The sequence below is a fragment of the Hemicordylus capensis genome, chromosome 12, assembly GCF_027244095.1.
Source record: "Hemicordylus capensis ecotype Gifberg chromosome 12, rHemCap1.1.pri, whole genome shotgun sequence".
Lineage (NCBI taxonomy): Eukaryota > Metazoa > Chordata > Lepidosauria > Squamata > Cordylidae > Hemicordylus > Hemicordylus capensis.
In genome coordinates, this window is record NC_069668.1 from 210,467 (window position 1) to 237,253 (window position 26,787).

The 26,787-nt window shown below is 56.3% G+C and overlaps 2 protein-coding genes across 6 annotated transcripts in view; both read right to left on the minus strand.

The window, feature by feature from the left end:
- Window positions 1-94: 94 nt before the first annotated feature.
- On the minus strand, window positions 95-13,233 carry UPK3B (uroplakin 3B). The gene is made up of 6 exons (XM_053274992.1): window positions 8,626-13,233; window positions 7,535-7,684; window positions 6,511-6,733; window positions 3,710-3,786; window positions 2,797-2,926; window positions 95-876 (listed from the first exon to the last, which is right to left on the minus strand). The coding sequence occupies exons 1-6, from the start codon at window positions 8,681-8,683 to the stop codon at window positions 729-731; spliced, it is 786 nt and encodes a 261-aa protein (XP_053130967.1). The 5' UTR covers window positions 8,684-13,233; the 3' UTR covers window positions 95-728.
- A 93-nt stretch (window positions 13,234-13,326) lies between these two features.
- The window catches only part of DTX2 (deltex E3 ubiquitin ligase 2), a 63,796-nt gene continuing 50,335 nt past the window's right edge, over window positions 13,327-26,787 (minus strand). For 3 of the 5 annotated variants that reach the window (XM_053274987.1, XM_053274984.1, XM_053274988.1), the window contains 9 exons: window positions 24,505-24,864; window positions 21,259-21,850; window positions 20,257-20,315; window positions 18,494-18,616; window positions 15,801-15,871; window positions 15,167-15,325; window positions 14,680-14,841; window positions 14,428-14,517; window positions 13,327-13,967 (listed from right to left, as the gene is read on the minus strand). In XM_053274987.1, the coding sequence (XP_053130962.1) occupies window positions 13,743-13,967; window positions 14,428-14,517; window positions 14,680-14,841; window positions 15,167-15,325; window positions 15,801-15,871; window positions 18,494-18,616; window positions 20,257-20,315; window positions 21,259-21,850; window positions 24,505-24,784 (1,761 nt within the window). In that variant the 5' untranslated portion in view covers window positions 24,785-24,864 and the 3' untranslated portion in view covers window positions 13,327-13,742. Of the gene's footprint in view, window positions 13,968-14,427; window positions 14,518-14,679; window positions 14,842-15,166; window positions 15,326-15,800; window positions 15,872-18,493; window positions 18,617-20,256; window positions 20,316-21,258; window positions 21,851-24,504; window positions 24,865-26,415; window positions 26,536-26,787 lie in introns of all 5 variants that reach the window. The other 2 variants (XM_053274986.1, XM_053274989.1) reach the window with 2 other exon arrangements.

Genomic DNA, 26,787 nt, shown 5'->3' on the forward strand with positions numbered 1-26,787 from the left:
TCAGGTTTCCTTCAACGGTCGTTGTCTTTTGTCTGACCAGAAAGCAGCTACGTTTTGTTTGACGGTAAGTGGTCAAGGTTTGAGTGACTGTACATACCTTTTATTTTTTTTATTGGCTTGAATTAGCATAACGGCATTCATTTGACTTGCCTGTTCAGCGGATGTGTATATGCAGCACGTATCGCTGTCTTATGTCGTATGATCTGCTGTCTTTCTTGCTATGCGGTTTCTTTGGTCAGTGGCCGTCATGAAGCAGAAGCAGAAGCAGAAGATGAAGGATGAGGGAGGATGAAGGATGAAGAAGAAGAGATAGAAAAGTGAACTGGAATGGGACGGGGTGACTCCCAAAGTGAGGGACATTTGCACTGAGTGAAAGAAAGAGCATAGAGCAGGGACATATGGTTGGGCTGAAGACCGCAGCCAAAGGCCATTGTAGCAGGGGATGCTGGGAGTTGTAGTCCACGACATCTGGGAACCCCTGCTACAACAGGACACCCTGCAGAGAGGAGCTTCTCAATAGGCGTGTCTGTGCACGGGACAATTGCCAGCACGCCCCGGTAAAGCGCGGCAGCACAGGGGCATATAGACCCTGCTTTGCATGGGGAAGGCCGCCGGCGTCTCCAGGTAGGGCTGGGAGAGACCCCACCCTGGAAGACAGAGTGTTGTTGTTTTTTGCAGGGGGAGGAAGGGTTGTGATCACCATGGCTCTCAGGAGAGATCGAAATAAGCTAAGCCACAGGCAAATCCACAGCGGGGGGAGTGGGTGGCATGGGGGGCACGGGGGGGATGTGGTGGGTGTTGTAGCGGCTGGCCTGGAGGGGCTCCGGGCTCGGCTCCTCTTGGCTCTCGGGGGGTCCGTGGTGCCAGAACTTGAAGCTGTCAAGACAGAAAGCAGGCAGGCGGTTGGGAGCGTCTCGTGGTACAGCCCTCACCCGGGCCGCCTCTGAAGAGGTCAGGAGGGTGTTGCAGAATGGACCGTACCAGGTGGCAATAAATACATAAACAAATACACCTATTTATATTTATTTAGAAGGCTCCCTCACGGGAAGGAAATCTCCCTTCAAGTAAAACAAGGACGAGTGCATCAGGTTCTAGCGCAGGACCACAACTTATAGAGGTTGAGACGGTGGAGGGTGGTTTTTCAGAATAGCCAGAAAGCCAAGGCTGCCTGCTGCTGCGCTCAGGTATCTCTTTCCCTGTGGGACTAGATTTCTACTAGCAGGGAGCTGGCGGTGGGGGGGGGGGCGGGACTCTCTGCCACTAGAAATCTAGCACCCCAGGAAGAGAGAGACATTATTTATTCATTTATAGCTTCCTTCAGTGACCTTCTTTAACGTGCAATTGAAAGTTAAACGTTTGACAGTCAAAAGTTTGAAACGTGCAAACGTTTACAAACTAAACCACAGATGTAGCAAAACAGCAAATACTTCGATGTAAGACATCATGCCGTCTCACCTCGAAACGTTTGCTATTTTGCTACATCTGCGGTTCAGTTTGTAAACTTTTGCACGTTTCAAACTTTTGAATGTCAAACGTTTAACTTTCAATTGCGCGTTAAAGAAGGTCACTGAAGAAAGCATTGGAAGTGTGGAAATGTGTATCTCATCGCCCTTATACTGTCCTATTCTTTTATATATAATATGATTATATTGAATAACACTTCAAGTAGAACTTTCTCCCTGAAAAGCTGGAGTCTTCGGCATGCAAAGCAGATGCTCTCCCCGTGAACTACAGCCCTGTCCCCATGAAACCCTAAGCAGCTGCCTCATACGGAGTCAGGCCACTGGTCCATCCAGCTCAGGATGGTCCACTCTGACTGGCAGCAGCTCTCCAAGGCTTCAGGCAGGACTCTCTCCCAGCCCATCCAGGAGATGCTGCTGCCAGAGGTTTAACTGGGGAACTTCAGCAGGCCAAGCTCTTTCCCCACTGAGCTGCGGACCCATCCCATGCCTATATAAAAGGGAAATTTTGTTTCTGGATGGGGAGCATTAAGAATGATCTCGCCCTCTCTTTCTCTGCAACCTGAAAAATGTTATGGTCCATTCTCCCACGTCAGGAGTCAACCATAGGAACAAAGAGAGCTGCCTTCTACTGAATCAGACCCTTGGTCCATCTAGCTCAGTATTGTTTACCCAGACTGGCAGCAGCTTCTGCGAGGTTGCAGGCAGGAGTCTCTCTCACAGCCCTGTCTTGGAGATGCTGCCAGGGAGGGAATTTGGAACCTTCTGCTCTTCCCAGGGCGGCTCCATCCCCTAAGGGGAATATCTCACAGTGCTCACACATCAAGACTCCAATTCAAATGCAAACCAGGGTGGATCCTGCTTAGCTAAGGCGACAATTCATGCTGTTCCCACCAGACCAGCTCTCCTCATAGGAACAGAGGAAGCTGCCACATACTGAGTCAGACCCTTGGTCCATCTAGCTCAGGATTGCCGACACAGACTGGCAGCAGCTTCTCCAAGGTTGCAAAGCAGGAGTCTCTCTCAGCTCTATCTTGGAGATGCTGCCAGGGAGGGCACCTGGGGCCTTCTGCATGCGAGTGTGCAAATACTCTTCCCAGAGCGGCCCCATCCCCAGAGGGGCATCTTTTCCAGTGCTCACATCAAGTCATCTCCCATCTAAATGCAAACCAGGGCAGACCCTGCTGAGCAAAGGGGCCAATCCATGCTCGCGGCCACAAGGCCAGCTCGGCTTCTTGCTTCTGCTGCACATAAAGACCGAGCCTCGGCTGCACCACTAGCAACCACTGGTGACTGTGTGTGTGGGGGAAACAGTACGACTCCTCGCGGCTCTTACCATTCGTAGCAGACGGTGCTGAGGAAGCCGACGGTGACGACGCCGCAGAGGACGGAGAGGATGACGGTGATGACGATCATGTCCCCGCTGCGCCGGCCAGGCCACGTATCCACCGTCTGCCACGCTTGAGCTGGAACAGGGGTGAGAGGGGGAAATGTTTTACAGTAGAGAAAAGTGACGCGCGTCGTATTTTCAACTGTCTATTGATTGACTTAGGGCAGGGGTTCCCAACAGGGGGGTCTGAGTCCCCCCCCCCCCGGGATACTTGGAGGGCTACTCAGCCTCCCCATGCTGCAGCTGGGTGTTCCCCATCTGAGGGTCGCTGGCGTGAAGCCGACCCATCCTCAGCAATGTGTCTGCTGCAGAAGGGGAGGGAGGAGGGTGAAATATCTCCTGCTCCGCTCCTGATTGGCTGGCTACATGCTGGAGCTCAGCAGACTCCGCCCCTCAGCCTGACTGACAGGCGTCAGAAAATATGCACTGAGGGCTCACCGTCCAGGGTGACCCTTCCAATTTAGGAACATAGGCAGCTGCCTTCTACTGAGTCAGACCATTGGTCCATCTAGCTCAGGATTGTCTTCACAGGCTGGCAGCGGCTTCTCCAAGGGTGCAGGCAGGAGCCTCTCTCAGCTCGATCTTGGGAGATGCTGCCAGGGAGGGAACTTGGAGGCTTCTGCTCTTCCCAGAGTGGCCCCCTCCCTTAAGGGGAATATCTTACAGTCCTCACATCATGTAGTCTCCCACTCAAATGCAAACCAGGGCAGAGCCTGCTTAGCAAAGGGGACAAGGCATGCTTGCTACCACTCTTCCCATAACCAGCATCCTTCTGGAAAGGCTACCATAGAGGTCAATCTCCACCCCCCACACCCCCACCCCCAGTTCATCCGCGTCCTTCTGAAAAGGCTCAACCCACCTTTTCTCAGCTCGATTGGAGCAGACCATCGCGTTTCTGCTCTGGCTCCCGTGCTGTTCATGACAAGGAATTTCACTCTGCAATGGATTTGAAGAGAGGCAAAGTCAGTGGTTCCTACTGCATTCCAGCACTAACCCTATTTTGAACACAGTGATACAGAATTTCCCTGGCCAAACATTTCTGGTGTGGAAAAGAGCATTTGGAGCCTTGTAAGATAGGCTTCTCCTGCACAACCTGCTCTGCTTCACCAAGGGCTATGGACACATGGAATTACACCGTGCTCTGCCCTCCCTCCCCCGCGTGTTTATTTTCTAATTTCTTAATAGGCTGGCATTTTTAACATTTGTACTGTTTCCAATTTTCAACAGATTTGTATTGTTTTAATATGTTGTGATCAATGGCCTTGGGGCCATGTTGAATGGAAGGAGGTAACATAAGAAGCTGCCATCTACTGAGTCAGACCACCGGTCTATCTAGCTCAGGATTGTCAGGATTGACTGGCAACGGCTTCTCCGAGGCTGCAGGAAGCAGGAATCTCTCTCTCAGTCCTATATATTGGAGATGCAGGGAGGGACCTGGGAACCTCGATGCTCTTCCCAGAGCGGCCCCATTATCCCCTGAGGGGAAGATCTTCCAGTGCTCACACATCAAGTCTCCCATTCATCTGCAACCAGGGCGGACCTTGCTTAGCTATGGGGACAAGTCATGCTTGCTACCACCAGACCAGCCCTCCTCACCTAGAGGAGGTATAGAAACGTAACAGTAAACAGACAAAACACACAAACAAATGAGAAGAAATTGCAAGCCAGTCCTGATTCTTTTGGTGCGACGGTCTAACCAACGTGCCGGAAGAAACAGACACATCAGTGAAAGACAAGAGATGCAGTTGTACACGTGAGCAGGTGACGACGAGTTGTTTTGCAGTGCTTTCAAAGAGTTCATGATAAATATGTATTTGTGATCCATCTAGAGATAAGAAGAGCCCTTCTGGATCCGGCCCAAGGAGGCCCATCTCATCCAGCATCCTGTTTCACACAGTGGCCCACCAGATGATACTGGAAGCCCACAGGCAGGAGTTGAAAGGGGCAGGCCCTCTCTCCTGCTGCTGTGACTCCCCTGCAACTGGTACTCAGAGGCATCTTGCCTTTGAGGCTGGAGGTGGCCAATAGCCCTCCGACTAGTAGCCGTTGATAGACCTCTCCTCCATAAAGTGATCCAAACCTTTCTTAAGGCCATCCAGTGTCTAGCCTAAATCTGGCCCTTCGCCATTTCAACCCCTCGGTTCTAGTCCCGAAGCCCGGAAGACGAGTCTGCTCGGCTGGGAAAGACTCCCGCCGCTTGAAACCTTGGAGAGCTGCTGCCGGTCAGTGCAGACAGTCCTGCGCTAGACGGACCAAAGGTCTGACTCGGCAGGCGGCAGCTTCCTGTGCTCCTACAGAGCTCTGACTCAGGGCTAGCGAAGCGCAGCTCAGCCCTCGCTCCGGACCATCATGAGGGAGGAAAAAAACAAACCAGCTCCCGTGGACTGCAACGTGGAAAATCGAGTTGGACAGATCTGCCCTTCTGAGGATAAGGAACTGGTTATGCCACAGGACAGCTAGGACTGACAGGAGTGCTCAGCTTCTAAGGGTCACAAAGGAAACGACAGATGTGTCATTGTATTTCTGCCATATATATGTATCTGCGTATGTGTGCACATACACCCCCCCCCCCCCATAATAGCTGCAGAAACCTCTGATCCAGATAGGCACTATGTTTCAGGGAGAGAGCTTTAAAAAAAAACCAAAAAACCCACACACAAACCTTTTCCCCTGTGCTTTTCCCCCCAATGAGAAACACGTCCCCACCGATCCCAGTTGCTCTTTTTCCCCAGAAGGAGAAAAGACAGAGGCACAAATAACACTCCTCTCCGGGGACAAAAAGCAATTTCTGGGACCCAGGGTTATGATTTGTGTTGAGGGGAAAGGGCATGAAGTGACAGGTTAATTCCTCCTTTCCCCGGTCCCACGGGCCTCATCCAGATCAGAGCCTTTTGGGCTGCAATTTAAAAAACAAAAGAAAAGAAAAACGGACCTGGGATCCGACTCCCAATACAAGGTAGCTTTCTACGTAAAGCAGACGTCCGTTCGGAGGAGGGGCCCGTAACTCTGTGGTAGAGCATCTGCTTCGAATGAGGAAGGTCCCAGGTTCAATCCCTGGCAGCATTCTCTAGGTAGGGCTGGGAAGGACTCCTGCCTGAAACCCTGAAGAGCTGCTGCCAGTCAGTGCAGACAGTACTGAGCTAGATGGACCAAGGGTCTGACTCAGTAAGTGGCAGCTTGAGCTTCCTATGCTTGCTTGCTTGCTTGCTTGATTTATTTATGGATTTATTTATGTATTTATTTATTTAGTATATTTATTCCGCTCCCCTCCAGTGTACTACTGCTCGGGGCGGTTCACAACAATAAGATAGACACAGATACAATAAAAGTAATAAAATTAACTAAATTTAAAAAAAAAATCAGATTAAAAACCACAATTATTAGGTTCAAATTAAAACTGAAAATTATAAAAAGCTAAAGAACCTACCAGATAACAAAATAATAATGGAGCATTAAAACCCCTCCTTAAAAAGGTGTGTTTTAAGATGTTTTTTAAAAACACTACAACTCCCATCATCACCAGGCCCTGATATTTGTCTCGTCCTCTAGCACCCAAGGAGGCAGACTCCACAAAGTGCACTGGTCAGATATTCTGGACTGGGGAGCCGGTCTGAGCACCTGTGTCCCGCCTCGCCTGTTCCTTGACCCCGCGGAGTTTACCTGTAAGTACCCGGAGAAGGCAAGGGGCTGTTGCAGTTGGTCCGGCCGTCGTCATTCTTGCAGACAGATTCGTTGCCGACCCGGAGAACTCTCCTGGACTGGCCTGGGCTGCAGGGGAACTGGGAGAGAGTCGACCGCATGGTCATGTAGCTGAAAGTGGTGTATAGGTCTTCATACGTCGGGATCCGCTGGGGGTTCGGTGGGTTCTGGAAGGTGCCTGTGACTGCAGAGGAAGAAGCGGAAAGGTTGGAGGCCTGGAAATCGCATCACTGTAGTGGCCGGTCTACAACACCGGAACGTGGAAAAGGCTTTCTGCAGGGACAGAGCAGTAAGGGGTAGTGGGCACTCCCCCCCCCAAAGTATTTCCCGCTCCCCCACCATCCACCCGACTGGAACGACACCAAGATGTCAGCTAATAGAGCCCGCATCAGTGATGGTCCAATAGGCTGCGTTCGTTCTTTTAAAAGGAGTTTTTGCGTAAAGAAGCCTTGTTCACTCCCTCCTCTACTCCCAAACAAGCAGCCGCCTCCAGCCTCCCAGGAGCCAGGCAGCGAGGAGCCGCCTCCAGCCTCCCAGGAGCCAGGCAGCGAGGAGCCGCCTCCAGCCTCCCAGGAGCCAGGCAGCGAGGAGCCGCCTCCAGCCTCCCAGGAGCCAGGCAGCGAGGAGCCGCCTCCAGCCTCCCAGGAGCCAGGCAGCGAGGAGACCCCCTCCAGCCTCCCCTCACTGCCTGGCTCCTGGGAGGAGACACTTCTGGCCTCCCAAGAGCCAGGTAGGGAGAAGACGCCTCCGGCCTCCCAGCAGCCAGGCCCACCCCCGAGCTTTCTTCCTGGCCAGGAACTGGGCTGCGTGAGACCATGTCTGCAGTGGGGTGCAGGGTCATCTCGCCGGCAGACTGCAGCTGGCCTGGTCCTGACCTCTCTCCCCCCATCACCCCTGTTTCCTGCGGACAAGACCAAGCTAGACGGACCCAGGGTCGGACTCGGTAGACGGCAACTTTCCCATGTCCCCACGACTGTGGACTCACCATTCGAGAAGGTGACCACCAGCCAGATGATGTCAGAGGAGTTGGCAAAGTTATCAAACACGCAGTTGGGTGTTTCCAGGGCGAAGGTGCTGGTGGTGATCTTGCCTTCAAGGCTCAGCTCAGTGATGTGGGGGGTGTAAGGGATCACCTCTGAAAAGACACAGGGGAGGTCATTCACACATTCAGAAATTGTGCTCTACCTGGGTTTGGGAGCTGGGTGCGCTCCCGAATTTTGGCTGTGTGGGAGTCAGGTTGGAGGAAAACCCGGGTAGCTTTCCATCCTGCCTTGCTTCCACACAACCACTTCCGCCCAGGTTTCCCTCCAACTTTGCATCCACACAACCAGGAGCACACACAGCTCCCAAACCTGGGCAGAGCAGAGTTTTTGATTGAGTGAGTGACTTCAAAGAGAGCTGTAGTGAAGGCTGAGCCCCAAACCCAGGCGGGTTATGCAAGAATATAGGAAAGGTAGCCTCGCGTAGCTGTTTGGCTGTGCGGGTTCTGGTTTTAGCTGGCTGTAGGTTGCCACCAGTTCTGGAAGCAGACAGTTCCACCATCCAACAGCACTTACAGGCTGAAATCCGTCCTAATGCCTAGCCCAAATCTGCTTCCTTGTCATTTCATCCTATTGATTCTAGTCACAGCCTGCTCTTTCTTCGATGTGACAACATATTGGAAGACAGCTCTAATCTCTCCTGAGATTAGATTTAGCCTTCTCCAGGCTAAACATGGCCAGCTCCGGAAACTGTTCCTCACAAAACTTGCTTTCCAGACCCCTCACGGTCTTGGCTGCCTGCCCCTGAACCCCTTCCAGCTGACCGATGTCCTTAAAACAACGACCGTTATCTGTTGAACAGCACCATCTCCATGGCACTGTAAATACTGAAAGAGGCACATTCTCTGCCCCAAAGAGCCTGCAATCAAAATATTGCTAGTGGCGAAGGAACCAGAGAGAGGAAAGAGGATGGTGTGGGCAGGGGGAGAAGGGGGGAGAAAGGGTTTGGCCCTGAGCACAGGGCACGGATGGGATGCCACCTGTCCTAAATCCTTGGCATTTTAAAAGAATTAAGACACAGTCCCAAAACAATCACCGATGTCAGCCATGGTCCCGAGGGCAGCCAGTATTGTGAGCAGAAGGGAAGCAGCCATCCTGGCGGAGGCTGGTTCTTTTCGAGATGTTCCTTCTCGTTCAAACGGACGGTGCTCAGGACCAGCAGCAGAAGCAGTCCTAAACGCAAGTGAGGAGAGGACCACGATGACGAGAGATCCCCTTCCTCCGAGCCGGCCAGCACCTTTATTGCGTCGCCTTTGGGAGCTGCCCTCGGCCCTCCCTGTGCCAGCTACATTCCTCCCGATTCGCGTGAGGATCTTGACCCTGATAGCAGACAGGTTTCTCTTGTTTTTCCAATAAAACAAGAGGGCAACTTGCACAGGTGACCCGAGATGGGCATGGCAGGGGGGAACGACGCTGGAAGCAGGGGCGTAACTATACTAGGGCAAGGGGAAACAGTTGTCTGGGGGCCCACTGCCTTGCCCCCCTCCCAGAGGCAAGTCAAATGACTGACTCCCCTAGCCGCACACCAGCCCAGGCTTCCTTCAGTTGTATTCATCCTCCGAAACTGATGTGAGTGTGAAGACCTGGAGCTCCCAGAACAGCAGGTCTTTCTCTAGTCCCATTCAATGACTTGCATCGTCCACAATTCACAAAACCTTAAAAAAAATAATTTAGTATGATGTTCTATTGTGGCACATAGGATATCTATCTATCTGTCTATCTATCTATCTTCATGAGCTGAGCTTCAGTGAGGGGGGCCAATTTAAAATCTTGTCTCTGGGCCCACTCCAACCTTGCTACGCCCCTGGCTGGAAGAGTACAGCAAGGGCAAATGTGCCGCGAAAAAGCAGCAGCAAGTGGATCGGAGAAGATGGGGTGGATAGTGCGAACCGGATGGAGTGAATCGGATAAAATGGAATGGATAGTTGGAATCAGAGTGAATCGGATAAAATGGAATGAAAGTTCGAATTGGATAAAATGGAATAGAAAGAACGTATCGGTGAAATAGCGGAGCAGTTTTAGGGCAGAGGATGGCAGAATTAAGCAACTGTCCATTGTGAGAGCAAAAGGGCGAGGGGAAGAGGCAGAAGCTTGCGGTGGAGGGGGGGAGAGCTGTTTAAGAGGCGCTGGGGTGGTGGTGGTCTGAGATGGGCAAGGACCCACCTGGTCATCATCCATTTTATTACAGCCATTGGCCAGCAAAAATAGAAATAGCAAACATAAGGACCCACCTGGTAAAGAACACCCGTTTGAAGGCTGTAGCATAGATGTTATAAACCAGGGGCTCTCAAACGTGGGTTCCCCAATATTGGGGGAACTACAATCCCTATCACCCTCTGACCCCGATGGCTGTGGACGATGGATGTTTTAGTACAGCAGCATCGGGGGATCCAATTCCCTTTTAAATCCCTCTGAGCCAGTGGGCCCAACAAGCTCTTGTGGCAGGGAGCTCCATGTGTGGTGAGACGACTTGCTCTGGTTTGTCCTGAAACCCTCAGCCATGGGGGTGGGGTTCTACAGGGCTGAATGCTGCCCCGAAAAGGAGCACACGAAGGAACACCTACAACCCTTCTCCCTGAGCCGCTAACTTTGGTAGGTCCACATCTGTTCATGTCACACAAACTCCATCTACATCCCCAAGAATCATGGCTCTGGACCACTTCAAGCCATCATCTTACAGGAAGCTGCCTTCTACTGAGTCAGGCGCTTGGTCCATCTAACTCAGTATCGTCTGCACTGACTGGCAGCGTCCTTCCAAGGTTCCAGGCAAGCATCTCTGCCAGCCCTACCCGGAGATGCTGCTGCCAGGGACTGAACCGGGGCCCTCCTGCACACAAGACAGGTGTTCTGCCCCTGAGCTCCGACCTCATCCCATAAATATAGGAAGCTGCCGTATACCAAGTCAGGCTGTTGGTCCCTCTGACTCGGTAGCCTTTGCACTGACCGGCAGGGACTGAGATGTGCCCGAGCTATAGCCGCCCGCCCCCCAAATAAATAGACAGACCTTTTGGTATTATACACGGACATTGAGCTAGGAAGCTGCCTTGGGGAGCCAGGCGCTTGGTCTATCTAGCTCAGGATTGTCTACACCAACTGGCAGCGTCGTTCGTTCTTTTCTCTTGGGGATCAACAGGGCTGGGGAGGAGTGACTCTCAGACATTAGGGACTGCCCAATATAACACACACACACACCCCACCAACCTGAAGAACCAGATGGGTAACATATGTGACCTGCCTTCCTCGGCTATAACCAGACTGCTTCTACACATACTGTACATTCCCTGGTCCAGACAGGCCTGGGCACATTTTTGGAGTGCTCCAGCGTTGCCTGTGCCCCCTGGCTACAGGCCGGCCCTCGCAAGGCCTGCTAGCAACACAGACGGCCCCTGCAAGGTCCTAGGGGAGATGGCGAGGCCCCCTTGGTGAAGCTAAGCAGGCCTGGGGCCGGTCCATGCTTAGAGGGGAGACCTCCTGGGCACCCCGTGGATGGCCACCTGGGCCACCACCATGGAAGAAAGGCAAGGCAGAGGAGGGAGCGGTCCCTGGTGGCAGCCTCTCTAGGTAGGGCTGGGAGAGACCCCTGCCTGCAAGCTGGGAGAAGCCGCTGCCAGTCTGGGAAGGCAATGCTGAGCGACATTTGTACATCTGTACAGCCTTGCTCTAGTCTAGGCCATCCGAGAAACGTCTGTCCGTTTACTCAGCCAGGGACGGGCTTGCGAGCCGAAGGGAGGAGTCCTTCTGCATACCTGAGAGCAAGCTTTGTGGAATCCGAGCTGTGCGCTCGAGACCCAGAGGGCGGGTCACATTTCTCTGAACAGAAGAGGAAAAACACACCCGTCCCATCAACGCATTCCATGCCTCTGCACTCCTCCTCTGCTAACTGAGCAAAGAGGCACCTTTTAGAAGTGGAGACTCTCTGGACGGAGCAGGGGGAGAGCGACTGGCCCTCTCCGTCCCCAGCACAGCACCCCTCCAGTGGCCGTGGCTGGTGCCCATCTTGTGTTTCTTTTTAGATTGTGAGCCCTTTGGGGACGGGCAGCCATTTCTCTCTCTCTCTCTCTAAATATGCAAACTGTTTGTTGAAAAGCAGTAGACAGAAGTGTCCTCCGCCTTCTGTGGCTCTCTGCTCCCAACCCTTTGCTTTCCAGTCCTTGAACAGGGTTGCCTTTGAGGGCAGCCCCAAAGCACACAGGGGGCTTGAGGGGGAGGCGCCCGGATCACCCTGGAAGCCGCCAAGAGGGGTCTGCTGCAGGAGGTGGGAGAGGGATTGACAAGAGGGGGCCCGAGGTCCGGGAAGAATCGGGAGCGGAAGAAACCGAAGCGCCACAGGACCATTTTATGACCTTGGTGGGTGGGTGGGAATGGCCGGGGGGAGTGGGAGGGTTGGGAACTGCAGCCTCTTGGGAGGCGCCGGTGGGCAGAGGGTGGATGGAGAGAAAGGAAAAGATGCAGGGGAGGACAGACAGCAGGCGGCGGGGGGGGGGGGAAGACGATGGGTGGGCATGGAAGTGGACTTCCGTGGCGGTGGAGTCCAGCTCTGAACGGCCCCGTTCCTGGCTCCCCCCACCCCGAAACCTGGGGTGGACACAGTCTCAGAACGCGTACCGGGTGGCGTCCAGCCCCTTCTCCCTCATCACTCCCTCACTCTCCAGTTGCTAGGCTCCGACTCGGAGAGCCTGATTTTCCGTGGCTCTCGAGCTCCTGGCTTCCTCCTCGTGGCCAGTCTGGGGGCGGGTTCTCCTGCAGCTGCTCCAGAGCACCCGGCCACCGGCTTCCCGTGGGGTCCACTGACAAGCGTCCGTCCAGGGGCTGAGTGGGGCAGGTGCCCACTTGTGGGGGGGGGAGTGGACGTTGCCCCTCCTCGCTTGCGGCTTCACAGAGGGATGGCCGTGGGGCTGGGAGTTCAGCGGAAGAGCGTCGGCTTGGCACGCAGCCGGGCCCAAGCTCACTCCTTGGCAGCAGCTCCGGGTAGGGCTGGGAGAGACCCCTGCCTGGAACCCGGGAGAAGCTGCTGCCGGTCAGGGTCAGCCCTCCAACCAAGCGAGATGGACCAAGGGTCTGACTCAGAAGACAGCAGCTTCTTCTGTCCCCCCAGATTTCACCTGCTTCTACAATCTGTGACCCAACGGCGACCTTGCCTTGGCCCACGTCTCTCTCCACTAAACTGTTAAAACACACACACACAAAAACCCCAAGATTAAGCCACCTATTTTGACAATTCAGAAAGGGGGGGGGACCCCTCCACCAGGGTGTCTTCGCTAATGCTCCATTCCACTGTGGGGGGAATGCAGGACTCTGGAACCCAAGAACATCAGAACAGCCCTGCTGGATCAGGCCCAAGGAAGCCCATCTAGTCCAGCATCCTGTTTCGCATAGTGGCCCACCAGATGCCTCTGGGGAGCCCACAGGCAGGAGTTGAAAGGAGCATGCCCTCTCTCCTGCCATTACTCCCCTGCAACTGGTACTCAGAGGCATCCTGCCTCTGAGGCTGGAGGTAGCCTATAGCCCTCCCACTAGTAGCCATTGATAGACCTCTCTTCCATGAAGTCATCCAAACCCCTCTTCAAGCCACCCAGGTTGTTGGCTGTCACCATGTCCTGTGGCAGAGTTCCACAAGTGGATCACGCGTTGTGATCCACTGGGGCATCTCAAGAGCAGGCTTTCTCGGGAGGTGGGAGGGGGGAGAAACGTGGGCAGAAGCCAGCAGAGGCAGTGAGGAGACCACAAACACCGTCGATGCTGCTTCCTCGGAACTGACTTTTATTATGCTTGAATTATGCTCACGGGGCAGGTGAAGGTCCCTGCTTGGAGGAGGAGACTCACCTGCAACACACGAGCAACGAGCCTGGTGTGTGGGAAACTGTTGGGAGGGGGCGGGAGGAGAAGAGAGGAGGGACCAACCAGGGAACGTGCCCCACACGCCCCACTTCTACCCCGGGCACTTGGGATACCTGCAACTTGCACGCAGCTACAACCACATGCCGGAAGAACCCGAGGGAGGAGGAGGGGGGGAGGTTAATCCACCGTCCTCTGGTGAGTTTCCCTGTGTGGATGATCCCCGAGAGAGTGTTATTGCTCAGAAAAGGGCAAGCAATGTAAGGCAACGGGGTGAGTGGGGGGCCGGCAGGCGCCCCCAAAGAGCGGGGGCCGCGCTCAGGGTCTCAAGCAGTCCTCCGTGACGCCCTGAGCGGCCAGCTCGGCCAGCACGTTGTCCAGGTAGTTGGGGTCCGGGTAGCCGTGGCCCGAGACGTTGGAGTTCATCTCCGTCTTGTGGTGGATCTCATTCCACACCACGGTGTTGCTCTCCCCCGTCGTGGTGGACGTGCCGACGGTGAAGATCAGGCGCCTCTTCCAGGCCACCTTCAAGAGCTCCAGCACCTGGGGGGAGGAGGAGGAGGAGGAGGAGAAGGGACAAGCCCCATGATGTCGAGCTCAGGGTCGCCTGCACTGACTGGCAGCAGCCCCCCGAAGCTCCAGGCAGGCGCCTCTCCCAGCCCCGGGTGGAGGTGCTGCCAGGGACGGAACCCGGGACCTTCCTGCATGCAAAGCAGACGTCCTGCCCCTCCGCTCGGGCCTCATCCTGTAGGAAGCTGCTGCCTCCTGCGTGAGATCACTGGCCCATCTAGCGGCAGCACTGTCTGCACAAGCTGGCAGCAGGCCTCCGGGATCCCAAGCAGGAGTTTCTCTCTGCTCTTCCTCCCAGGAACCTACTGGGGAGACTGGAGTCCTCTCCCAGAGCTGCTTCGCTTCAGCCAAACAGCGGCAACACTGGCTTTCAGCCCAAGCAGCACTCAACCGGACGGAGGGGAAACCCAAACACACGTGCGCGCTGCGGTACCTTTCTCCCCTTCTCGTTATCCGGCAGGTAGCAGTAACGGGGGAAGCCCCTGGCCGTGTACGGCGCTCCCGGGCTGGGATGCTCCGGACCCTGGAAGGCGGGAGAAGCAGAGGAGAGCTGGTGAGTTCACAGCCCCTCCTCGGCTGGCGCACGGCACAAGTTTGCGGCAGCCACGGACTCAAGCACATCTGGCCGGCTAGCCCCCTGAGCGGAGTCCACGGCCGCCAACTCGCTGAGCAGCTCCGGGCGTACCTGAATGCCCTTGTTGATATAGTACGCAATCTGTATCGAACCGCAGCCGGCGTAGCCCGGGAGGGATTCGGGGAGCGTGGACACATCCATCTTCCCGCTGGGCTGGGTGCCCGTCTTCTCGCCGTAGATGGTTTTGCAAGATGGGCACTGCAGGCTGCCGTCCTGCCGGGGAAGCACACGCAGAAGGGACAACACACACATTTATAGGGCGCTTTGTCACATGGACGCCTCCAAAGCGGCTGACAAATTAATTACCTTTAAAAAAAAAAAACCCAATGGAAGCAAAACAATTGTTAAGCCAGTACAAGCGGAAGCCACCCAGCAGGTTCCGTGGCTGAGCTGGGATTTGAATCTGGGTCTCCCTAATCTTAGCCCAACACCCCCCCCCCAGACCACAATCTCGGGCACGGCCTCCGGGAGCCCTCAGGCAAGCATAGCAAGCCGCCGTGGTGGAGTGGCGGGAGGAGCGTCCCCCTCAGCCCAGTACCTTGTTTCCGCTGGTGTACATGGCCAGCACGCAGAGGAGGTGGAACGTGTGGCCACACTTGGCCAGCCTCCCGACGCTCTCCGGCCGGATCGCCTTGCCTTCGCAAGCGTCGCCGTAGCCCGAAGGAGCAGCGAGTTTCTCCATACAGATGATGCAGTCCTGGGAAAGGGAGAGCCAACAGTGCCGATTCGGGATCCTTCCGCGGAGCTGGGAAAGAGACGCTGCCTGGGACCCGCCCGAGGGCTGCTGCCGGTCAGGGTAGGCAAGGCAGAGCAAATGGACCACGGGTCTGACTCGGCAGGCGGCGGTTTCATATGGATCTGTACCACGGAAGGTGCCTTCCGCCGAGTCAGAGCCTCGGTCCATCGGCGCTCCATCGGGCAGGGGATCGGGGGCCTGCTGCATGCCATGCCAGCACTAAGGAGCGGCCCTTTCCCAGACGGTAGAGCGAGGGCCCCGCGGATGGGAGCTGCTGGCCTCACAAGGAGGAGCATCTGCCTGCTTCCATGCCGAAGGGCCCAGCTTCCCTCCCTGGCAGCGGCATCTCCAGGTAAGTCCAGGAAAGACGCCTGCCTGGACCCTGGAGGAGCGGCTGCCAGTCCGGGCAGGCCAAGGGTCTCCCTGACTCACTCACTTCACCAGCAGGGGGAGTCTTCAGCTCCTCAAAGTACTTCTTCACCACGTCTTCGGGGCTGCGGGCGCCACCTGGGCCAGGGGAGAGAGCAGAGAGGGGAGGGATCAGCCTCCGGCCGAGGTCCGGTCCGGTCCGGGGCGGGGGGGGAGAAGCAGCAGCGGAAGCAGAGGCGCAGGCAGGCGGCGAGCCAAGGAGAGGCAGGCGAGGAGTTAACCGGGCAAGGCCGCTTCTGCCTGGCCAGCCCGAGGAGGGGCGTCAAAAGAAAGGGGGAGCGCCGGCTGGTGGGTTAGTTCGTTAGTTCCCAGTTCTTGCAGAAGAGCCGAGTAGAGGGAGACCCGGAAGCGGGGGGGGGGGGAAGAAGAGGAGCGGAAAGGCATCCCAGGAAGGCCACGGATGAATGGGGGGAGGAATCCGTCTAGGTCAGTCTGGGCTCCCTGGCGGCTGTGGGACGACAGCGACATGGTGGCAGGGGACGATGGGGGGTGTAGTTCCAGAACTGCTGGAGGGTTTCTCCAGGGAATGGGGCTCAGCAAGGCGGCAGAATGGACTGTGGCGTGCCAGCCTGCAGGGGAAGGCCACATTGCTGGAGGCTCCTCTCTCTCTCTCTCGAGGAACTCCCTGCAAGCGGAGAAGCAGCACAAATGAGTGCTGAGCAAGTCTAGGGCCCCGCTATGCTGGGTTAAAAAACATAATGGCAGGGAGTTGATGACCTATGGGAGGAGCGCTCAAAAATGGCACCCCTTGGCTGCAGTCTGAAGGGGCATGACCCACCCCACCCCCTCAGGAGTCACCCTGCTCGATGCGCTGGCCCGACTCGGAGCAGAACCGGGCTGTGAGGAACTTAAAGCATCGCTCTCTGCTCTGGCAGGGTCCTTGGAGGACAGCGCAGGAACACACAGGCATATTGAGACACGAGACTTTGAGTGGAAGTTTCTCCCGATGCCTCTGGGACCGTCACAACCAGGGCAAGACGGCCACAGTCCCTTTGGCCTTGTCCACTATCATCCGCGGTATACTGCCTCTGAAGCTGGAGGTTCCATTCAGCCGTCATGACTGGTAGCCACTAGCAGCACAGGTGGCACTGAAACCCAGTTTTAATAGATCTGTGCACTGCCTGGAATCTGCAGAAGTGTGTCAGGAGACTATGAAGATGCCGGGGATTATAAATTGCTTTTCCAAAAGAGTGCCCAGAATGGTTTATATAGATGTCAACAAAAAAAACAGACCAGCAAAATGGGTCCCTGTCCCCAAAGGGTGCTCAGTCTGAAAATACCAATGGATGCCAGCAACGGCCACCCGAGGGATGCTGCTGCTGGCCTCTTTGCCAGCTTGACAATATCCCTTTCGAGAGTGAGCGACCAGAACGGGATCCTAATCCGGCCAGACCACAGACGGAGGCAACCCTTTTGTGGGCGAGCTGCCCTTTCTCTGCTAGAGACTCTAAAAAGGCTCTAAAAGGAGAGCTGGTCTGGTGGCGGCAAGCCTGACGTGTCCCCTTTGCTAAGCAGGGTCCACCTGAATGGGAGACTTGATGTGTGAGCCCTGGAAGAGATTCCCTGCAGGGGATGGAGCTGCTCTGGGAAGAGCAGAAGGTTCCCAGTTCCCTCCCTGGCAGCAGCATCTCCAAGATGGGGCTGGGAGAGACTCCTGCCTGCAGCCTCGGAGAAGCCACTGCTGCCAGTCTGGGTAGACAATCCTGAGCTAGATAGACCAAGGGTCTGACTCAGTAGAAGGCAGCTTCCTGGGTTCCGATGTCCTCCCTCACCGTAGCACTTCTGCTAGGCTGCATCTCTGGGGGTTACCTCGCAGGAAGGTCTGAGGGGAGTTCACAGGCGCCACGAATGAGTGGCAGCCCCTTCCCTGGGCCGAGAGAGATACGGCAGGAGGTGGTGCCGGGAGCGAGGGCAACGCCGACGGCCGAGGAAGCCGCCTCCCTGCTGAACGGCACAGCCCCTTCCTCCCCGGCTAGCGGCAGGCCACAGCCCAAGTGGAGGGTGTGAAGAGGGGCCTTCTGCCCGATCCAACCCCGCAGGAGGAGAGGCTGCTCGTGAGGTGGCCACGGCAGGAAGCTGTGCTCCTCACTCAAGCTGCGTCTCCGTGGGCTGAGGCCACACCTGACCTAGTCTTGCGGCGGAAGCAGGCTCCGCGCCGAGTTGGGGACTCCAGAGCAGGCTGTGCTGTGGAAGGGCAGGTGGAAGGGAAAGGACCATCTCCTCCCACACCCAAAAGCGAGCAGCCTCTTTGGAGGCCCTTTCTTAAGGGATGGGGCATCTGCCCAGCACACAGAAAATCCCAGGCTGGCAGCATCTCCAGATAGGGCTGGGACAGCTGCTGCCAGTCAGCGCGGACAATCGCTAGAGGGACCAATGGACGGACTCAGTCGAAGGCAGCCCCCTACCTGTCCGTGCGGAACGGCAATGCCTTGCTTCCCCGGGTTTCTGCACGCCCCCATGTGCTCATTTCCAAGCGGGTTCTGAAGCGGACAGACTGTCCCTAGGGCAAGGCAAGCCATTCCACCGAGTGGGGAAGGGACCCAAAGCCATCCAGTCGGGCCACTTCCCGGAGAGGCCAGAAATCAGGAAGGGCGGAAGCAGAGTGGATTGCAGAGGAGGAGGAGGAGGAGGAAAAGGCAGCCGCCGAGGGGAGATCTGCCCCCCCCGCCCCCGTGGCGGCGTCTGAGCAGGAGAAGCTACCTTTGGCGCGCCCCCTCCTCCCCTCCTTAGCGGAGGTGTGTTTTTTAGAGGCTCTCGCGGGACGAGGCGCCGGGGTGAGGTGCACAGGAAATCCGGCGGCTGACATCAGGAGGGCCATCATGCCTACAGGGGACACGAGATCGTCATGCGGCGGGTGGGGCGGGGGGGGGGGGAAGGAAAGAAAACCAGCAACACATTTGTGAGAAGAGTCAGAACTACCAACGTCTTGGCTCGGAAGCTCGACTGGGGGAGCCCCCCAAGTCCATTCAAAATAAAGAAATAAACCACAAACGCAAAAAAAACACAACAAACCCCACCACAGGTAGAGAAGGGGAGGTGGTTAGGGGGGAGCGGAGTGGAGTGGGGAGAGGCAGAAGCATGAAGAGAGAGACTCCTCGGCGTCCTTTCCCCCCAGAGGTCTGGAATCTGGGCCATCCCACCGGGTTGGGGGCACCAGACAGAGGAGGCACACCCAAAAGGCACGGCGACCTTTTAGTGCCAGTTTTAAAACTGCCCGGGATCCCCATTTTTATTTTTATTTTTCTTGAGACTGGGGAGACCTTCCTTCAGCCGCTGAGGAACCCAAGGAAGCAAGTGCCACGCAGAACAGATCCCTTGAGGGGCTGCAAAGGACCCAGGCACCCTCCGTTTGCACAGGGCCCACCAGTGAGCTTGCCAGGGGCAAGCGTGTCCAAGCGGGCGCCATAGACGGCTTCAAGAGTGGGGTCATGGAGGGCGAGGTCTAGCGGGGGCAGTCAGTCCTGAGGGCAGAGTAGAACCTCCATTTCAGAAGCAGTCTATCTCAGAATACCAAGTGGTGGGGACAAGCATATTGAGGGGCGGAGATGCTCATCATGTCCTGACATTGGGCTCCCTGGACGCGTCTGCTTGGCCACTGTGAGCAGCGGGACGCTGGTCCTCTTAGGTTTGCCACCAGCAGTGCTCCGGGGAAAGACCGACCTTCCCATATTTACGGCTGCCCAGTATAAACGGCAGGCCACAGCCAGTGTGCCCTGCCAGAGGCATTCCTTCCCAGGTGCTGACAACTGCAACTCCCATCCTCCTCAGCTGCAATGGCTGGCAGAGGGTGATGGGAGCTGTAGTCAGCAATCTCTGGGAACCCCCGTCACAGGGAGCACTGTGGCCGCAGCTCAGAGGACAAGCCTTCTTTGCCCTGGGGTGTGGTGATGGCCACCAGCCGGGACGGCTTCAAGAGGGGCTTAGAGAAATTCACGGAGGACAGGGCTGTCAGTGGCTACTAGTCTGGTGGCTGTGGGCCACCTCCAGCCTCAGAGGCACGGTGCCTCTCAATACCACTTGCAGGGGAGCCGCAGCAGCAGGAGGCAAGAGGGCACGCACTGACCTCTTGCCTGGGGGCTGCTCCCCAGCGGCATCTGGGGGGGGGCTGCGGTGGGGATCAGGAAGCCGGACCAGAGAGGCCTCCTTGGGCCTGATCCAGCAGGGCCGTGCGTGAGTTCCAACACACACACACGCAGCCAGTTTGAGCAGAAGGTCCTGGGCTGGACGGACCCACGGCCTGCCTTGACCTAAAGCCGCTTCAGAGGTTCAAAGGTGGGGTGGGCTGGGGGGGGGGGGAGAGAAACGACCCGCTGCAGCAAGGCGGCTGCCGGCAGTGCCGCAGCCCTCGGCGGGGCGACTGAAGGGGCAGGGACGCCGGGAACCTTTGGAAAGAAGAGCTCGGCCAAGTGCAGCCCAGGAGTTACGGCGCTGGGGCAGAGGCCGACGACGGAGGGCGCGGTTACCTGCGAGGGCTTGGTTCAGCTTGCCGGGCCTGGGCACACTCACTGGCAGCTGGGGGACACTGTGGAGAAAGAAGACAGTCACTGTCCCGAGAAGAGCAGCGGAAGACGCCAGGGAGAAGACGCAGCCGGGCCCACACTCCCCGGCAGCAGCATCTCCTGGTAGGGCTGGGAAAGACTCCTGCCTGAAGCCTCGGAGAGCTGCTGCCAGTCAGTGTCAGCATCTGCTGAGCTAGAGGCACCCAAGAGCTGACTCGGTAGAAGGCCGCTGCCTATGTTCCTGTGCAGCTGCACCCGGAGGGAATCGGCTGCAGCTATACCTTCTGGGGCCACCCGTTTGCACCTGCCTCATCTAGACTGGGTTCATCGCTGTCGCTCCACTTCTGAGACCTGCAGAAGGCGCCAGGTCATAGTTAGGCCGACCAAAATAATATACCTGAAACATCTGGGACATTCATTCACGCCACGCATCTTACCAAGGATGCTCACACCTTGAGGGCAACTCAAGAGCGCTTGAGACTGTGTATGCAGCTCTTCTGGCTGCAGAGCTTTAGGACAGAAGCCGACGTTTGTCACTTTAGGATTACAGAGGTAATATTTAGGCTGACCAAGATAACATATGTGAAACATTTGGGACACCGTTCATGCCAGGCATCTTGGAGAGGGAATGTATAGGATGACCGAGATAATATACGTGAAACATTTGGGACACCCTTCCACACCAGGCATCTTGGAGAAGGGATGTATACGATGACTGAGATAATATATGTGAAACATTTGGGTTACCCATTCACGCCAGGCATCTTGGAGAAGGGATGTATACGATGACTGAGATAATATATGTGAAACATTTGGGTTACCCATTCACGCCAGGCATCTTGGAGGGGAAATGTATAGGATGACCGAGATAATATATGTGAAACATCTGGGTTACCCATTCACGCCAGGCATCTTGGAGAGGATGCCCAGATCTCAAGCAAGTCGAGAGCATTGAAGACGGTGTACCTGGCTCCTCTGGTCGCAGCGTGGGCCATGCTTGGCCCGCCAACGGGCACAGGTGGCAACGCTGTCCCTCCGCTATGTACATTCAGCCTCGGCATCGACCTTGCCCCGGTCAGGCTCGGTTTGTTATAAGGCACGAAGCCCGCGGCGGAAGCACCAAGTCCCACAGTCCTGCCGGCCCCCTGCGTTCCTGAGGAGCCGGGAAGATTCACCATGGAGTGCCGATACCGCGAGGTGATGGGCCCAGTCCCGCTGTTCAGCAAGCACTGCTGGCACGAGCAGGTGGGTCCCGTGTGGGGCGGCCCCACAACCGTGGCCACCGGGTACGGAGAGTCCACTCGCCGGCGGACCTTCCGCTGGTAGCCGGTGGTCTGGTTGGTCTGGGTCTGAGCCACAAAGTTGACCCCGTAGTTGTAGCCAAAGTGCCCGAGGTCCACCTGGGGGCAGTTGGCCACGAAGGCTTGCTCCAGGTAGACGCCGATGTTCATCTCGTAGGGGAACCAGCCGCCTTCGTCGTTCTGCCACTCCCAGACCACGCCCTGCCCGGCCGCCGAGTCGAGCGGGAAGACGTGCCTACGGACAGCACGCATGGTCCCTGCGAGGGAAGGGAAGGAGAGGGGCACGGCCCATCAGGCAGCTGAAGCCGAGGTAAAGACTCACACTTCAAGGGTGGAAGACTGGCGCTCCAAGGAGAGGCACAGACCCACAGCGCCCCCCACCCCTGGGAGAAGTTCTCCCTACTGCCCCTCAATTCTTTACCAGTGTTTCTTTAAGTGACTCAATGCTGGCTTGCACTTGGGGCTGATAAGATAAGATGGGGTGCAGACAAGCTCCCCTCCCCATAGGTTGGCTACGGGCCTCCCTAGGCGTTATAGCTTCACAGCTTGGGCCCTCCAGCCGCTGGTGGACTACAAGTCCCATAACCCCCGGCAGCAGTGGCCAGTATTCAGGGACCACGGGAGCTGTAGTCCAGCAGCAGCTGGGAGGGGCCGAGTTGTGCAGCTGTGCCTCACGGCCTACTTATTTTCTCCTCTGCGCTTTCTTATTGGAACAGCCCAATGAAAACAAAATGGACCATCAACTGAGGGGCAGGCAGAACACTTCAAGAGTGAGGAAGCCGGGGCAAAGCACACTTGGAGCATCTATTTGGTAGCTAAATGCCACCAGAGGGCAGGCCGGCTAGATTGCATGGAGCAGGGAGTTCCGGGGGCTGCAGCAGAGGCTGGTCACAGATTTGTGCCATGGCTCCCTGGCCTTGCTTCAGATCCAGGTCCCAAGCCATCCAAGGCTTCCCAGGTTTGGTTCTGGCTCGGAGGGACCCCACACCCTCCCAAGGGGGAGGTCTCATCAGCCACCCCAGCCTAGGCCACGCAGACAGGAGGGGCCTCACCCCACACTCCGCTTTGGCTACTCTGCCCGGCGGCATCGGCCGAGGCGCCAGCCTCTCGGGGCCCATCTCGGCAGCTGCCTGCCAGGATGCTCCCAAGCCCAGGAAGAAGACCTTCCTGTTATTCTCCGCGGCTTCCTCCGATGAGCCCAGATCGCCGGTGCAGCACTCAAGAGACAGAACACAAAAGGCCGCTTCAAAATGCGGTGGTTCGCCCTGTGTCTTTTTCAGAAGGGTGTTTCCTGCTCAGGTTTATTTCCCCCCCGTTTTTGGAACAGCCTGCGGTAGGTTAGAGAGTTCAGCCGACTGCGTACAAGTTGGAGGGGAGCCACCCTTCCTAATGCAGGGAGGGAGGCGTGCAGAACGGGAACTGTTTGCGGCCACAAAGTTTCCCGGGTGTTTTGCCTCTTGGGTGGATGCAGGAAGTGGTTTGAGTGGTGGAAAGGAGCCGAGAGGCCGCCGGGTTCCCGGCCAGCTCCGTAAAGAGGCACCTTTCAAAGCCGCGACTTTCCGATATGTGAACGGGGGGGAGCAACTGGCCCTCTCCAACCCCCAGCACAGCACCCCTGCAGTGGCTGTTGCTGGGCTCTCCCTTGTAAACCACTTCAAGGACTTTCTCACAAAAAAAGTCTTTGGGCTGAGCTGTCCCCCCCACCCCCGCCACTTCTTAAAAACGATTATCGGATGGGGACCAAAATGCAGCAGGTCTTTTTCTCCAGGGCTAGCAGAGAAGCACGAAAGCAGAGCCGGTCACAAAGCAGGGTGGAAATCTGAGTTTTGCCTGTTAAGCAACTATTCCCTCCCTCTCAGCCCAAAGTTAACTGCACAAGGACAGGCAATAAATAACTGGCTAACTGGGAAAGATACGATCAGAAATGTTTCTTGCGGGAGCAAGCTCTGAGTTAAATCGTATTGGCATGCTGGTCTGGGAAGGGACATTCCCATCACTTGCTGTTTTTTTTTTGTTTCAGTCATTTGTTTCACACATCTCATACAACCCCCTGCTAACATTTATACAAACTCCGGCTAACTGGGCAAAGAGGCGCCTTTTAAAGTGGCACTTCTCTTTATATTAAGCGGAGAGTGGGAGAGCAACTGGCCCTAACCAGCCCCAGCACAGCACCCCTCCAGTGGCTGTTGCTGGTGTCTAGGAACAGAGGAAGCGGCCTTATTCTGAATCAGGCCATTGGTCCATCTCGCTCAGTATCGTCTTCCCAAACTGGCAGCGGCTTCTCTGAGGTTGCAGGCAGGAGTCTCTCTCCCAGCCCGATCTTGGAGATGCTGCTGCCAGGGAGGGAACTGGGAACCTTCTGCTCTTCCCAGAGTGTCTCCATCCCCTAAGAGGGGAAGATCTTCCAGTGCTCACATTTCTAGTCTCCTATTCAAATGCAACCAGGGCGGACCCTGCTTAGCTAAGGGGACCAGTCATGTGTGCCACCACAAGACCAGCTCTCCTCTCCTCTCCCTCGTGTTTCTTTTTTAGATTGTGAGCCCGGGAGTGGGTGGGCAGGGGACAATCTTTTTCTCCTCCTTTTCCTACATAAGCTGCTTTGCTAACTTTTGTTGGAATGCAGCGTACCGACAGTAGCGGCAGTAATTCATCTCATTTTTCAAATTATTATATTGATATCCCACTCTTCCTCCAAGGAGCCCGGAGCGGTGCACATGGCTACGTTCACCTTCACAACCACCCTGTGTGGTAGGTCAGGCCGAGAGAGACAGGACTGGCCCAGGGTCACCAGTGAGTTTCAGGGCTGAATGGGGATTGGAACTCCGGGCTCCGCAGCCCTAGTCCGGCACGCTAACCACTACACCGCGCTGTCTCGGCACCCGGCCCAGCAGGGCTTTCCGTCTGTGCTCACCAGTGTCCTGCCGGAACTGCGTCAGGCTCGGGATGTCGATGACGTAGGGGGCCAGGGCCGAGTCGGCTTGTCCCAAGGGGATGCTGCCGTTGACGGGCCACGTCCCTGACGCCCGGCGCCCCTTCAGCAGGAGGGCCTGGAAGGACTGCTCCACGTAGCTGCACACGGTGCTCTGGTACGGCCGCCAGTGGCCCGTCTCGTCCTGCCACTCCCACACCGCCACGCCCGGGGCCTGTGAAGCAGCCGGGGGGCCAGCCAAGGGGCCAGGCACGGTGGCCATCTTGCACGGGGCTTCCCCCCAAGCGGCGGGAGGGGAGGGGGTTTCAACCCTTCATGGTCCGCATCAGCAGCTTGCCCAACCTGCAAGGGAAGAAAAATACAGACACCCGTCATCAAGAGGTGCCACCCAGAGCGTACCGAATTTAAGCCTTTGCTGCGTGGGGTGCGGCACAAAAATCAGAACCCTGTCCCTTTCCAAGCCGGCAAAATGTATTCAAATCCGGATCTGTTCAAGCTGGTAGTTTAGCAAGCTCAACAGCAATTCTAGCCATTGAGCTTGGTCTCATTTAGACCTTCTGCGAGTCTGTATGCTTTTTGCTGGTCAAAGACCGGAATTATCACTACTTCCTAGTGGCGCAGCGGGGAAATGACTCGGCTAGCAAGCCAGAGGTTGCCGGTTCGAATCCCCGCTGGTCTGTTTCTCAGACTGTGGGAAACGCCTCTATTGGGTAGCAGCAATCTAGGAAGGTGCTGAAAGGCATCATCATCTCATACGGCGCGGGAGGAGGCCATGGTCAACCCCTCCTGGATTCTACCCAAGACAACCACAGGGCTTCTCTGTGGTCGCCACAACTCAATGGCACAACTTTACTTTTACTAAACAAAACAAGCCTAGAAGGAGGGGGAGAGAATCAAAGAGAAAGATAGGAAGCAGCCTTCTAGCGTGTCAGAACTGAGCATACTCTCAACACTGACTGGCAGCAGCTCTCCAAGACACGAGTCGTATGAAACTCATAAACGCCAGAGCCCATGAATGAAACGAAAGGTTAGAAGTCGCAATGCTCTTCACAGATCAAAGCCAGAGAGGAGAAACCTCCGTGAATCAGCCTTCAAAGCTATCATCATCATAATTCATTACGCAAGGTCTCTAGAGCAGTTAATGTTTTCTAAACGTTTGCTGTTTCCCAATAACAGTGAACCCAGTTTATTTTTATAACCGGCTTGTGGACAAAACTTGCTGCTGATTGTTAGAACAACAAAAAAGATACTTCCAAAGCTAATGGCCAACATACAGACTAAGTTTACTAAAGGAAATCCTGCTGCGGCGGCCCCATGGCACCCAAACACACAGACACGGCACAAGCCTGTCTTAGGAAGGTTCTGCAAATCCATACCCTGCCGCCCCCAAGCGTCTTTTAACGAGCCGCAAACATCCCTTTTAGGAATGTGCATGGACTTGTTGGTGCACTCCCGCGAGGTGCAGGGGGCCGGGTCCTTGAAGGGGCAGGGAGGGTGTCCTTTCTTTCCCCACTGGCACTCTCCCCCAAACCGCTGGCATGGGGCTGCTGCGTACCTCCCTGCAGCCCCGGTCAGTGTCGTACCAGAAGTGAGAGACACACAATTGCCCACTTCTGGTACGACGCTGACCAGGACTGGGGGAGGTACGCAGCAGCCCCACACCAGCGGTTTCGGGGAGAGCGTCGGCGCCTCCGAACTGGCTCGGACCTCTGAACCGGTTGGGTCCTCCACAAAAGGAGCGTCGAATCGGTTCGTGCCCGTCCCTAATCTCTTTACCCCATCTTTCCCTGGGCAGCATGGTGTAGTGGCTAGAGTGCTGGACTTACACACACACACGCATGCGCACGCAGCCATTATACTCCCTGGGCGACTCTGGGCCTCAGCTTAACCTACCGGGTAGGATTGTTGTGAGGGCGGAGAGTGGGAAGTGGCTTCCCCACATTGGCTTCCTCAAATTCCGTCAGGGCAGGCGAAAACCAGATCGCATCTGCAGCAGCAGAAAGAAGGCCAGACCTGTGGGGGAGGCGGCCATGAACCCCAGTAGGTGGAGGCCGTGGAGCGGGGTTGCCGTCTCCCTCTCTCTAGCCTACCACACAGGGTTGCTGGGAGGACAGAGTGGAAAGGTGGGGGTGGCGGGTCGGGGGGAGCAACCTCCCACATTCTCCTGGCAGCCTGGAAGGAGAACAAGATCAAGCGTCCAGCCCCCACCCCCCCCCACCAGCAGCTTCCCTGGGGGCAGAGCTCAGGCTCTCTGAATCAACCAGC

Coding starts and splice junctions, on each gene's coding strand:
- UPK3B (XM_053274992.1), bottom strand. CDS start 8,683: ATGGCTGCTTCCCTTCTGCTCACAATACTGGCTGCCCTCGGGACCATG. Junction 6,734..7,534: donor GGTGGTCACCTTCTCGAATG/GTGAGTCCACAG, acceptor CTTCCTCTGCAG/TCACAGGCACCTTCCAGAAC. Junction 2,927..3,709: donor TCCAATCGAGCTGAGAAAAG/GTGGGTTGAGCC, acceptor CCCCTGTTCCAG/CTCAAGCGTGGCAGACGGTG.